The sequence below is a fragment of the Neopelma chrysocephalum genome, unplaced genomic scaffold (assembly GCF_003984885.1).
Source record: "Neopelma chrysocephalum unplaced genomic scaffold, ASM398488v2 Primary Assembly neopelma1_71, whole genome shotgun sequence".
NCBI classification, from domain to species: domain Eukaryota; kingdom Metazoa; phylum Chordata; class Aves; order Passeriformes; family Pipridae; genus Neopelma; species Neopelma chrysocephalum.
Genome location: NW_020897731.1, coordinates 9579011 through 9593175, shown reverse-complemented (window position 1 = coordinate 9593175; position 14165 = coordinate 9579011). Strand labels below are relative to the sequence as shown.

The 14165-nt window shown below is 39.7% G+C and overlaps 1 protein-coding gene across 1 annotated transcript in view; it reads left to right on the top strand.

Annotated features, from left to right (window-relative positions):
• The first annotated feature begins 435 nt into the window (after window positions 1-435).
• The window catches only part of DHX15 (DEAH-box helicase 15), a 50078-nt gene continuing 36348 nt past the window's right edge, over window positions 436-14165 (top strand). The window contains exons 1-5 of the mRNA XM_027686320.1: window positions 436-589; window positions 6351-6699; window positions 10820-11013; window positions 12089-12248; window positions 12622-12840. Coding sequence (XP_027542121.1) covers window positions 522-589; window positions 6351-6699; window positions 10820-11013; window positions 12089-12248; window positions 12622-12840 — 990 coding nt within the window. The 5' untranslated portion in view covers window positions 436-521. The remainder of the gene's footprint in view (window positions 590-6350; window positions 6700-10819; window positions 11014-12088; window positions 12249-12621; window positions 12841-14165) is intronic.

Genomic DNA, 14165 nt, shown 5'->3' with positions numbered 1-14165 from the left:
GCCTGTAGTGAGAGGACCAGAGGAAAAGGCCTTAAGACAGGGGAGATTCAGATTAGATATAAGAAAATTTTTTAGTGTTAGGGTGGTCAGGCATTGGAAGAGGTTGCTCAGGCAGCTGGTGGAGTCACCATCTTGGAGGTGTTCAAGAGGTGTCTGGATCTGGCGCTGGTGACATGGCTTAGTGGTTTAAGGGTTACGGTGGTAGTGCTACGTTGATGGTTGGACTGATCTTAAAGATCTCTTCCAGCCCCGCCAATGCTATGACCCTACGATTCTGCGACGGGGCTTTTCCCGGGGAACCAGCCGGGTCCCCTCGCGCCGCTGCGGGAGCGCGCGGGGCGGGGCGGTGCCGTCGGGCGCGCGCCGTCGGGAGGCTTTCGCCAACAGGCCCCTCCGCGCGCGCGCCAGCGCCTCGCGCGGCCACGGCGCTTCCTTCCGGCCGCCATTTTGTCGGCCGTGCCTCGCCGCCGCCGCTCGGGGAGGGAGCGCGGAGCGCCCGGACCGACCACCCGACCGCCGCCATGTCCAAGCGCCACCGCCTCGACCTGGGGGACGACTACAGCTCCAGCAAGAAACGCACCACCGACGGGTGAGGGGCGGCGCGGCCCGCGGCGGGGTGTGGCCGGTGGGGGGCGGATGGCGGCGGCCCACTCGTCATCCGCGCCCCATCCCCGACTCTGGCCGCCCCTCCGCGGCTGGGGCTTCCCGGGGCGCGGGACGGCTGCTGTGCGGGCTGGGGAGAGGCCACCGTGTGGGCGGGTCCCGAGCGCCGCGGCTCCCGGAGCGCCGGGCCCGGCCTAGCATCGTCCGGGCCCGCGGGGGGGGGGGGCGGGGGGCCGGGGGCGGGGGGGCGGGAGGGCCTGGTGGGGCGGTGCGGGGCGGGGCACGGGAGGCGGGCGCGGGCCCGGGCCCGGCCGCCTGGGCGGGTGGGCTGGGCTGGGCCGGGCCAGGCGCCCGCGGCGGGGGCGGCGCGATGTGGGTCCCGCGCCCCCGCGCCGGGCTTTGTCTGCGGCGCTTCGCCACCTTTACACGTCTGTTGCCCCCCTTCCTTTTATGTTTGTTTACTTCTTCCTCTCTTTGCCTTGAGAGGCCTGGCAGACTTGGGCCTAGAGATGAGCGCGAGGTTTGTCCAGCCCTTGTGACCTGGTAGGAGCGGTGTTCCTTTGTTAGCATCTTACACTCAGTCGCCGTCGGGGATGTGTTTGGCTTGAAGTAAAAATCGATGGTGAGGTGGGTTTTACGATAAGGGTAAGGGAGGGATTTTTCTTCCTTAGTTTCGCGAAGGTTAAAGTTTTAGGACTGTACTGGACGCGCTTCAGCACGTTTTCGTTAAGGTTAATGAAATTGCAAGAACACAGACAATGCACTGGTACTGTACTTTGATTCACAGTTGCTTTACAGCCTTCTCTGCATAATTTTTTATCCTCTAATTGGGCGGGAGGGGTAGGGAACATGGGCGGCTCTTTAAGGTAAATTTCTGAGGTCTCAAGGAGTACAAAAATATACACTATTTATCTAGTTTGGCCTTCTTGACGGAGCACAGAAGACTTCCGAGAGTTAAACAATTACTGGAGTCCATCGGTGTTGTTTTGGACTAGAGTATTTATCTAAGAAAAATACTTGAGCTTGTTCTGAAAGCTTCCAGTAATAGTAAGTCTGGTGTAGCAGTTAATGTTCACTGATAAGCAGTCTTTGCAAAACTTGCCTTTTCATTTTTTAAGGTGAGGTTGTACGCTTAGCCCCTAGAGTTGGATGCATTTTTCTCAGCGGAACAAAATTTATTATTGATTGGCTGTTTCCTGTATGTAGGATCACCATAATCATATATTTCAGAATAAGTGGATTGAGCTATTTGTCTCCTTTGATGCAATTTTGTATGATTTGCCAGAGGTTGAAATAGCTTCTCTGAGTCTACAGAAAAGTTGTACATATGCGGCTTTTCTGTTTGTAGAGATTTTTGTAAAATTTTCAAGTGGTTGTGTCAAAAGTGGCTGTTATTTAAATGTGGTGCGACTGTTACATCTGGTTGTCAAGATAACCATAGGTCAGTATTTCCCTGTCTGTGTGTTCGTGGGTTTTATAGTTTTGGTGTGGTTTTATTTATCATTGTTTTTACTGATTATCGGATGTGCTGAACTGTTAGTCTTACCATGTTGTGTATCCTATAATGAGTTCCCACTAGTGGTAACATTTTTAAACCGGAAAACTTTGACCTTTATGGCACCTAAAAGCTTGTAGAAGTGCTGGTCCTGTGCCCCTTCTTTGTCCCCTCCTCCTCTGCCAGTAAAAGCATTAAATGGCATAGGACTGAGTACAACTCGCTATAAGCATAATTACTGACCATGGTTATTTCTTACAGTGCTTGAAATCTTAATTCATGTAGCACGAGGCATACTAAAGTTACATGGTTGGTTTATTTTAGGGTAGTTTGGTTTTGCAGCTTGTGCAAACCTGTAAGGAAGATGCACAGGGCCTTGTCAACAGCGTGTGTGTACATGTCCTCCTCTGTGTGGAGAGTGCCTTCATGTAATTTAGATGGTTTTGGAGCTGGGCTAAGCTGAATTAGCTCCTTGCATGGTTACCACTTCACATTCAGAATAGTAGTTTATCTTGCATTCAAACTGGACCACGTGACTAAATATAAAGGTTGTATCAAGGTACTCTCTATTGTTTTAGTCCCTTTTTAATGGACTCCTCTATTGCTGTGTGGCTCTACGTGGCAGCAGTGCCAGGCCAACAGGTTTGTAATTGTTGGTGTAACCTTAAGCATCCTACGACATCTGTTTTCTTTGGACTTGAAGTATCATCTGTGAAGTAAAAAACTTCTTGGAAAAATGGAAATTGTAAAGAAGATTTTTGGTTACAGTGTGTGAATTACATACATATTATTTTAAAATATGCTAATTTTTTTGCAAATATACTTCAGTTCTTGTGTAACATCTGAGTTATTTAGTGGGATGTATCGTTCAGACTAATTGTACTTTGATTTTTTAATGTATAGAACAGAAACTCTCCTTTAGCTGCACTGCCTTTTTTGCATCAACTGTTGCTGTGTTTAGTAATGGAGAGATAACAGTGATGCTGTTAGGTGTGTTCAGACTTTCACTGTGATGATCCGTCGTTTACATTGAGCCCTTTGTTTCCATTTTTATTTTTTATATGCTTTTTATCCTCTGATTTAGTGATTGCTACAGTATTTCTTTTGTATTCATGTGTGCATATATTATATATGAGTGAATGGAAGGAAATAAGGGCAGATAGCAGACCAGACTTTTTCACTTAAAAGCAGACCAAAAAACCCCATCCACTTTCTGACTCTGGAGGCTGTTATGGCAGTCAGGTACAAGTCAAATGTTTAAATTATAATTATTTTACTGTTAATTTCCGGGTTGGAGTTCAGTTTTCCCTATGCAATAATGAAAAGTAACTAAAATGTGACAGTTTATAAATTAAGAACTGCCAAGTTATATTTTTAGAAATTTTAGGGAATTCATATGGCAGCATAACTGTCATTCCTCTTTTCTCTTGTTGACCAAGTTTTAGGAAAAAAAGTGTTGCTATAAAATGAGTGTTAGAGAGTAATTTTGAAGGTATGTTGTATGTTGTGTTGTTTCTATGCTGGGATCCGGTTCCCCTTGCTTCTCTTTTGCTTTTTAATAGGAAAAAGACTCAATTCTCTTAAATAACATAAAAAACAAATAGTTTTTTACTTCTGAAATGTAGATAGAGCTTGATAGGTTCCCTTTCTGTTTGAGCAATTAAATAGCTGTAAGAGCTCAGTGAAGAAACTGAGAAATGGGGGATTAATGGGACATTCCATGCTGGATTGTATTTGTAGTCCATTTAATCCACTGTTTTGTTCTCGAGGTTGTATTTTTGTTTGTTTTAAGCCCATACAAATAGCTACCAGTACAGGAGATAACAGTGCTACAAGACCTGATTCGAGTTAGAATTCACGCTGGTGGAGGGGCTTGTTGTTCACAAGGCCAGTGAAATGCTTGAGCCAACACATGGGAAGGGTTGGCAATATTGTGGGTCTGTTCATTTTAGCAGTAGTGCTGCTTCATGTGGGGCTGAAGCATATCTGAAGGTGCACTTGGTGGTCTGCAATGCAGGAGCTTTTGACATCATGCTGTCTAAGTAAATGGTTGTGGAATGGTTTTTGTTGGTGTGGGGCTTTTTTATACTTTGACTGGATAGCAGTGAAGGATAAAAATCCTTCAGAAACACACATGCAAAAAACCCCAAATCAAAACCTGTAAGTAATGTGTCTTAGTCTACCTTCAAGGAAGTGTGTTGTTGCATTTTACCCTAACTACACTGTTCTTAAATTGCTTTCATACCTTTATTTACTTTCCTTACTGTCTGACCATGCATGTGTTTATCCCAGTACCCGCAGACATATGAAAATCTGATGGTAAATAGCTCACCTGCAAGTCCCAAACTTTGTTCCTGTGTGATACATGTTACTAAAAGTAGCATAATGGAACCTAGTTCCATCACTTTATAACAGTGGTAACTTTTTCATAGGGAGAATATGAACCTATTGTTCTGCAATATTTGCCTGCCACTTTACAGTGAGAAGAGATTTCTAGCTTGTATGATATTTGACTATGCTAGAAGTACTGTTGAAGCTAGGGTATCTCAGATTCAAGCAAATGCTCTAAACAGCTCTTCATTTTTAGACAATTCAGTGTCCAGAACTTCAGGAGAATCTATATACAAGTGAGTTAAGGGACAGTAATCAGAGTGTTTTGTAATCCTTTATTTTCAATGGGTCTGTCTTAAAAGAAATGGTCTTAAAAAAATTGTATTTTGATGGCTTCTGTGGCCATAATATGTTGAAGTATTGAGGAAAAAATTAAGCCTGCATTCGTTCAATTTAAAAAGAATAGTGGTGGTTGTTTCCAATGCACAGCACATTTTGAATTAAAATGTATAGAATCAGTACTAATATAATCTTGGTTACTGTATCTTCTCTGTAGGTAGGAATTTGTGTATTATTTCAACAGTTATATTTCAATGCCAACTGCATGTTGTAAACAAAAAAAGCTGTGCAGAGGAGTGTTGACCAACAGTTTTCTTTGGACAAGCTCTCTACTTTCAGGAATGCCTGAGTGTTGGTAAAGGATGAGAGGTTTTGTTTTTTCTGCATGCTCCTGGAAGTGTTTATGTGCGCACTTACTATAAAGCTGGTTTGACTTAGTTTGTTGTTTTGCCTTTTTGATAGGATTTCAGCTAGTGCACAAAAGGAGCCCAAGCTGAGGGTATCCTCAGTTTTGCAAGCAAAGATGCCACTAATCCTTTAACTCACAATAGTTTAGAATGTGATGGGCTGATTTTATAAAGCAGGGCTTGTTTCAAAGTCCTGAATTAGGAATTTTTATTAAAGCATGTGGCTGTAGTTTTTTGGGTCAAACAAGGGATTTTTTTTGTGAGTGTGTGTTTGTATGTGCAAGAACAAGTACATGGACTTGCAAAATGAGCAACTCTCACTAACACTGTGGCCAGAGATTGAAAATAATGCTGTCTTTGTTTTGCAAGTGCAGTGACTTTTTTTTACTTAATATTTGGAACAAATGGGAATACATAAAAGCTGTTTAAATGTGTGGTAGGAGGTGATACTGGAGAAGATAATACACAACTTGGCAGTGTTAGTATAACAGTTGGACTCTATGATCTTAAGGGTCATTTGCACTCTAAATGAATCTGATCCCATGAACTGTAGTGGCTGATTTTAAGTCTCAGTTCCAGACTCAGCAACCTGTATATCAAAGTTGGTTGAGTCAGAATTGTATCTTAAGACTTGAAAGAAAAAAAAAGCTACAAAGTAATAGTGGGATATTAAAATCAAGCTTCTCTTCCATGGCTTGCTTATTATCTTGAGTTAATTTTTTGTGGATGAGCATAATACTTTGGATAGGTAGGCAGAAAGACTATGAAGTGTAATCTTATTTTTCTGCAGCAGCAAGTAAGGATGGGAAGAACTGAGAAGTCTAGAATGCACAGCTGATTCTTTATAGTTATTAAACGAAGAGGGTTAAAATGATCCTCTCTCCATGTGATGGCTTTGTTCAGTCTTGCCTGTAATGAGAGGAATTTTGTAGTGTTTGGGTACAAGGAGTATATCTAATGTATATCTGTATACTTCTAGTGTTGAGTGTGCATCATACTGTTGTTACTCTTTGGTGCTTATCGTTCTGGGTAGCTGCCTGCAAGGCTTTTTAAAAGCTTTGGTTTGTATCCACTTTATACTGGATACCTTTAGAGTTGTGTTGTATTTAAATTCCTCCTCTCCATTTAAATATTCAAGTGTCTCATTTTCTGCTGTGTCTCTTAACTCATTTCAGGAAAGATCGTGACCGGGACAGGGACCGTGATGACCGTTCCAAAGATCGCGACAGGGATCGTGACAGAGATAGAGATCGTGACAGAGAAAGGGACAAGGAAAAGGATCTTCGACCTACATCCAACTCTACATATTATGGGGCTGCTGGGTTACCAGCTATAAAACCAGCAATGATTCCACACAGTATTAACCCTTTCACAAATCTACCACATACACCACGATATTATGACATCCTGAAAAAAAGGCTACAACTTCCTGTCTGGGAATATAAAGAAAGATTCACAGATATTTTGATTAGACATCAGTCATTTGTGCTGGTTGGAGAGACTGGGTCTGGTAAAACAACACAGGTGAGTTCTTATCTATATGATACTGCATTTTTTTAAAGATTTAGGCTGTTGCTAGGTGTGCATGTGCATGAAACTTGCTTTGATTTCTTGAAATTCACTGTGTAAGAATACCTCACAAACTGTAACTGAAACTAATTTGGTGAATGTTTTATTTGCTTTAATGAATGCAAAAGTGAGAAGAATCTTACAGTATCTTCCACCTTTTGAAATGCAGTACTGTTCCCTGGCCCTATTTCTGTTTGGTAGGGGGAGATAAGAGGTTTAATGGTGTGACAGAAGTACTAATCCACAAAAATGAAGTGGTTCCAAATAGTTTATTTAGCTGTTTGTGTAGATACAGCTGCAAAGTATGAACTTGTTAGTGTTTTAGGAAGCTTACTGCTACAGATACAAACTTTAAAGGAGTTGAAATGTCAGATACAGTTCTGACATCTGATTGCATCATATGTTTTGGTGATATTCAAACTTGAGAGGTAAAGACTTGTCTTTCCTTGGTACTGAAATTTCTCAGAGGTCATAGAGCTTTTCAGTGCTATACTTAAAAATCACTTTTTGTGTGAATTAATGGCTTTTAAAGTCTTTCTCAGCACCAAAAATAGTGATAACAGATCTGCAGAGCCTCTTCAATCCTTAAGAAGAATTTTGGGTCAGTAAACAGGGAGGATCTAAGATAACAAGGAATACCTGTGTATTTATAGCATGATAGACTTGTTCAAAACTTTATCCTCTGATTTGCTGTTTAAAGTCTGTGTGGAAAAGTGATGTAAAAAAGCTCTTTGTTCTGTAATGTGATAAATTCCCTTCATCTAGGCAGAAAATAAAAACTGAAGGATATTTTAGTCTTTATAAAATGGATTATAGCTAACTTACAGTAAGTCTTAAAGACTAAGAATATTTTTAGTCATAAAATTTTGGATGTCAAGAAAATGTGAAGGACGTATTAGTACATTGGATACCTTTCACAGCTGTACCTGAAATATCTGAAGTTACGTGCCCTTCTTGTAAAGGACCTTCCCATTTGAGGAACTGGTGTCTTGTTTAGAAGGTAATATGATGTTATCTGTATTTGTTTTTTAAATTATGTAAGCTGAGACTGGGGTTTTACAGAATTCTTCAGAAAGGTTTGATTATGTAGTTATTTGGAAGATACAGTATTATGAATATTTATGTTAAAAGGTGCTTATCTATATGAAAACAAGGTTACTTGTTGCATGATCTGAAAATTTGAAGATCTAAGGGTTGTGTGTTCTTAATATCTATGACTTATACTTCAAATACATCTTACTGTCATGTCATTCCAAAGGCATAAAGGTTTTCCTGAATTATCCTACTACTTTAACCCTTGCTTTCTGAAAGGACTTAAGAAACCTAAGACATCTTTCCTAAAAGTGGAATTTAAGCTACCAAAAGTCCTGAAAGCTTCCCTGCTTCCTCTGAGTTCTCTCTGTGAGGTGGCAGATACATTTTGAAACAAGTGAGAGTGTCTCTGTGGGAACATAGCACTGCCACTTAAAGAAAACCTTATTTTGCATGTGAGTGTCACATCCTTTTTTGAGTATTGTCTCAAAACTTGTTGGGATGTGGGTTTCTTCTCCTTAGATTCATTGATCAGAGCAAGATAAATAATGTTCTGTGGTTAAGAAACACTCTAATGCTCAAACTGCAGGTGTACATGAGTTATTAATGGCAATTTCATACCAATAAAAGCAAGCATAATTTGAAAAATAATTATTTCCAAAATTACTATATTTCCTTCCATGGTGATAGTAGAAGGCTATATAGTAGTAGATAATCTTCTTGATAGTGAGCTGCTGCCTGTCAAGTCCCTTCCCTGATTATTATCTGCACCACTGCTATGAAAATAGGCTGAAAAAGTTGGACTAGTCCAGCCTGGCAGAGAGAAGGCTCTGGGGAGGCCTCGTGGTCTTTCAATACCTGGAGGGAGTTTGAAGAAAACATGGAGAGTAATTTTTTACATGGACAAATACACATAAGACATGGGGGAATGAGTTTTAAACTGAAAGAGGGGAGGTTTAGATTTGATGTTATGAGGGAATTCTTCATTGTGAGGGTGGTGAGATGCTGGAACAGGTTGCCTGGAGAAGTTGTGAATGCCTTACCCCTGGAAGTGTTCAAGGCCAGGTTGGATGGGGCTTTGAGCCACCTGGTCTGTGGGTGGCATCCCTGCCCATGACAGAAGGGTTGGAACCAGATCATGTTTAAGGTCCCTTCCAACCCAAACAATTCTGTGATTATATGCACATTTTCCTTTAGTCCTGTAGAGCACCCAGCTTTGGAAGTGCTTGGCTTAGACAATGGAAACAACAGAAGATGAAACTTTTCTCACTTGAAAGTTATATTTTAAAATCTCTCTTAAATGAGAAAGTCCTTGAGATTAAATGATGCTAGCTAAAGCTGGTCATCATGCTTTTGATATTGGTCAAATGACTTTTTTTTTTTAGGGAAAGTCAAGGGTTTTGGTAATTGTATAGGTTTTTTGTGTCAGTGGTGTTGAGTCTACTGTACATTAGGTTTCATAAGAACCGGGTGATATGAAATGCTCAGTATATTTCCAGACATGACTGAAGTACAAAATGCAGTATGGCACAGTCCTTTTTCCCAGTATTAGTATGTCTTTGGAATCTGGACAGGAAAAGTATTTGGGGGGTTGTCTAAATCAGCTTAGCACAGTGAAGTCTGTGTAGCCCTTTTCTTTCATTTGACACCAGTGCTGAAGGTTTTGCTGTTTACTGGAAAACCACTTTTAAATTGCTTTTATTTCATTCTGCAGTGACCTGACAGACCTGCTCGTTTAAAACTTATTTCTAGTCTTGCTCTGTTTAAAGTCAAGAAGCTTCACCTAATATGCTTAAAGTTGAGCTGTTACTAGTGACTTGGGAAGCAAACTGCTTTCTCTACACTGCATATTAAAGGAGCCATGTATATGTTACATGGGTTTTATGTTACTGCTGTTAGTGTTCAAGAACTGCTATTACTTTTAGTTTTGAATAGGGTTTTCAGAAATTTGAGTTGTTCACAGCAGTCTAATAGTCTCCTGTCATATTTTGTTTCTCTTTGCTTTATTTTTCCTGTGTTTATAGTGGAAGTATATTCTTCATTAAAAAAATCATTAGAACACACTTGTCTGCTTTTGGGTATATTTTGGCATTCACTTATGTCAATTTTGCTGTGAAAATACAGTATTTGAGAAAAAAGTTTCCTCATTCAAATTATACTGCTTTCCCTGTTACTCCTCATTGGTACAATGTATAAGTGCTATGTTTTCTTTTCCTCTGTGAGCTTTTAAAAAAAACTTGAAAAGTAATTGCTAAGAAGGAGAGGATTCTTCTGGTTTGTAGGCTTGGAACTAGTAGTGTCTGGAGATATCTTCTCATAAAGTGTCACACTAAGAACATGTTGAGAATATTCTATCTTCATCAAATTGTTACTGACCTTAGGAGTTCTTCTGAATAAAACTTCTTACTGTGGATGATTCTTACAGAAAACTGCTGACTGACAAATAAAACGAGTGCTAATATAGGAAAGAAAGCATAGGAGTTTCATGTCTGGTTGATGAAATTTCAAAAGAACAATAATTAACCTAATGAACATAATTATTTGTTCATTTTATTTGTCGTGCCTCCTAGCTTAGACAATTTTTATATATCACTGAAACCGTTATTTTTGTTTAAATATATTAATAAGCATTACTTTTTAAAGACACAAAACATGGTTTGCTTACTGTAAAACTTTAACAACAAACTGTGCTATGGATCTCAATTTTTGAGTTGTCAGATTTAATTTTGGTTGCTTTGGAGCGTGTTGGCTGCTGCTAAGTATCTGTATAAGGTACCAATCTATCAGTGCTTAAATGTACTGTGAACCTCTGTATTTTCTTGATGACTTCAAAGATAGTTATGCACTTGTTTAATGTGAGTGGGCTTTATTTAGTGACATTAGGTCAAACTAACTAGTCTGTCTGCTCTCCTGCTTTGCATCTTTTTGTGCATGCAGTTGGCATCTCCGTGGAATTCTTAACTAACTCTTGATCCTGTACAAAGGTTGCAGATTATATCTGGCCATTTGAAGTGTGTTTATAACTGAATTTTGTTCTTGACAGATCCCCCAGTGGTGTGTTGACTACATGCGCTCGTTACCTGGCCCGAAGAGGGGAGTGGCGTGTACCCAGCCCAGGCGAGTGGCCGCGATGAGTGTGGCACAGCGGGTTGCTGATGAGATGGATGTCATGCTGGGGCAGGAGGTCGGTTACTCCATTCGATTTGAAGATTGCAGTAGTGCAAAAACCATTTTAAAGTAAGTATGGCAACTCTCAGGTAAAGCTATAACATTATACTCGGAGGTGAGGGAATTGCAGGGTAGTGAAAGGTGTGAGCAAAGGTATGAAAGGAGTAATAAGGGAGTGAGTCTATGGATAGGTACTTTCTGTGAGTGGGGAAGAGAGACTGGAACCATAGCATGAGCTGAGAGAAACCTGAGGTGTGAGGCTTGAGTAGAGTTGGAAATTATTGCTTCCTTCTTAAGAAATCACTGCACTCTATGGAAATTAATTTTTAATGATCCATAAAGAAGAAGGTGATCTGAAGAAGTATTTTATAATTAAGGTGCTATTCAGAATAAAGCCCTTCAGCATGTAGTTTCTCTTTGTTATTATACATTCAGACATTTGTCTGTGGTATCTTCTACTCAGGCTACTTCTGGTGAAGTTCAGTAGTTTATTTCAGTAAGGAGAACTATCCAGAGTTTCAAAACTGGCTCTGGGACACATAATCCATAGCGTTTTAGTTATCAGCTGCTCTAGATTCCCGTGCTGTGTCGGTGGAACCAGGTGCACTTAATATGTCATTTGCAGATTACATTCAAAATGCTCACTTAAAAGCACCACATAGTGTGGTTCAAGGATTAATGCTTTTTCTATAAAAGATGTATTCACTTTTGTTATACAGGTAGTTGAAGGGTAGAGAATTAAGTTAATGTGTAAAAAGAAACTGAGACAGAAAAGCAGGAAGTGAATGGATGATCTGCAAACAGAAAAGAGTAGCAACTCTTGCAGAAGCAGTATTTCTAGGATTTCAGAGGATTTTTTCCTTTTCTTCCTGTCTCTGATTGTAGGTGTGGAAGTCTGCCAGTAATAGTCTACAAACTAGTTATAAATGTTACTGAAGTTTGTTTCCCCCTCTTTTTTTCAAGTTTTCCTCCCTTAATCCCAGATTTCACTTATACTCTAAAGTAATTTCTGTTTAAAATCTTAAAATGGCCTTGTTACCTTGTTGGAAATAGTTTACTGATGTTTCTACTTTTAAATTATAAGGATTCTGTATCAGACTTACTAAACAAAATGTATGTTGAAATTGTTTCTCTTTGTGTTCAGGTATATGACTGATGGTATGTTACTTCGTGAAGCAATGAATGATCCTTTGCTGGAGCGCTATGGTGTTATAATTCTTGATGAGGCCCATGAGAGAACACTGGCTACGGATATCTTGATGGGAGTTCTGAAGGAAGTTGTAAGACAAAGATCTGATTTGAAGGTCAGTAATGATGAAGTCCAAAAGCATCTCCTTTCTAGTTGCAGGCATGTTAAAGTATCTGTGTGCTTACCATTAGCTGATTTTTAGAATTGTTTTTTGATCTATGATAATTTACATTGGAAGGATAACCCTAGGAAATTCATAATGTGGTTTGTATTCAAGTTACTACCAACAATGTAATTGTAGCTTAACCTTATGTGTTGAACTAAGAATTTTTTTGGACCTTTGTAACAAGGGTGCTGTATTCAGGTGATAAAAGCATGCTTAATAGTTGATTACTTTCTTACAATTACATATTGCACATGTAACATTTCACAAATTCTTGTAAACCTCTTGAATAACTTTTTTTTTTTCTTGTCCTCCAAACCTACAGGTTATAGTTATGAGTGCTACTTTAGATGCTGGCAAGTTTCAGATCTATTTTGATAACTGTCCTCTTCTAACTATCCCGGGTCGCACCCATCCCGTGGAGATATTCTATACTCCAGAACCAGAAAGGGACTACCTTGAGGCTGCCATTCGAACAGTGATCCAAATTCACATGTGTGAAGAAGAAGAGGGAGATCTGTTACTCTTTCTTACTGGACAAGAGGTACTTTCTTCCCTTTTTTATCCATTGTTCCATACAATAACTATTTTAAGTGTCTTGTGTAGACTGAGATTTTTAGTTTCCTTTTGTAGTTTATCATTTAAGTGACCTGAGATATTTTCCCCTGCCATATGCTCTGGGTCCTTTACATTGTACATATCTGTAATATACATATGCTATGCCAGCCCTCTCTAAAATGAAAATTCCCATTAACTCATGTACTTCAGAAACCTGCAGTGTGATCCCAAGGTTTGTACTGATGTGAACTCAAAACTTCTGGGTACCTGATAGCATCTTTGACTTTTACTAAAAAGGTGTAGTTCTCTGCACTTCTGGATGTGTATTGTACAACTTACCTGAAGAATAACCCTTTGGTTCTGCTACTTAGCTGTTGGTATTAGTTTTAATAAGAATGCTTAAGTTTTGGTTTTTTTTTAATTAATAACTTTGAGTATTAGGCTGTAGACTTTATGTACCACAAATTCAGGGAGTTATGTCTCAGAAATGGACTTGGTGCCTTGCAAAAGAGGATTGTATAAAAGCACTTAAGCTAAACTACATCAGGAAATGAGAGTTTTCTGGACATCTTAAATGCTTTACTTGAAATAAACTAGGATATTTTTGTAGTCCTACTCTGTTGCTTTGAAACTCTTATGAGTATCTTTATTAGTAGACTGAGATGGAGAAGAGGTAAAAAACCCATATGAAAAGTTTACATTATGAAAGTTTGCTGGACTTTGTCAACCTGAAGTTTGTTTTAAGTAGGGGAAGAAAGGCAGCTAGCAAAAATCTTTTTCCAACTCATTCTCCTTTCAAAGGATGTGATACAATTCAGTGTCTTTCATCTAAGTGTACACAATCTTAACTATGCCAAGGGAGGAAAGTGGCACAAATAACTTGTGATGCTAAAGGTATCCAGGCTTCTTGAGTAGCTTTGTCAGATATAAAGATGTGTTGCCTCTTAGGTGAGTTTTAAGACATTTGATTAAAGTGTTTTCTGGCAGGTCATCTCCTCCCTTGAAAAACAAGGCAATGGCGGTCCCTGTAAAAGCAAATACTCTGGCCTATAAATTTGTCCTTCTTTGGATTACTGCTGTGAGTTAAAGTACAGGTAGAGAAACTGTTCAACAGTTGTGGTTTTGAAGTCTACCTCGTTGGTTTTAGCTTGAATTTGTAGTTCAGACTAGTCAGGCAGGTAAATGTGTGAATTAATGAAACAGCTGTTGCAAATGGGTGAACGAATCGGTGGCAACAGAAAGGAACACTGCTGACCAGCTGTTTCAGCAGATTTTGTTTTCTTACCAGGATGCTAAATCAGGCTTGTCTTT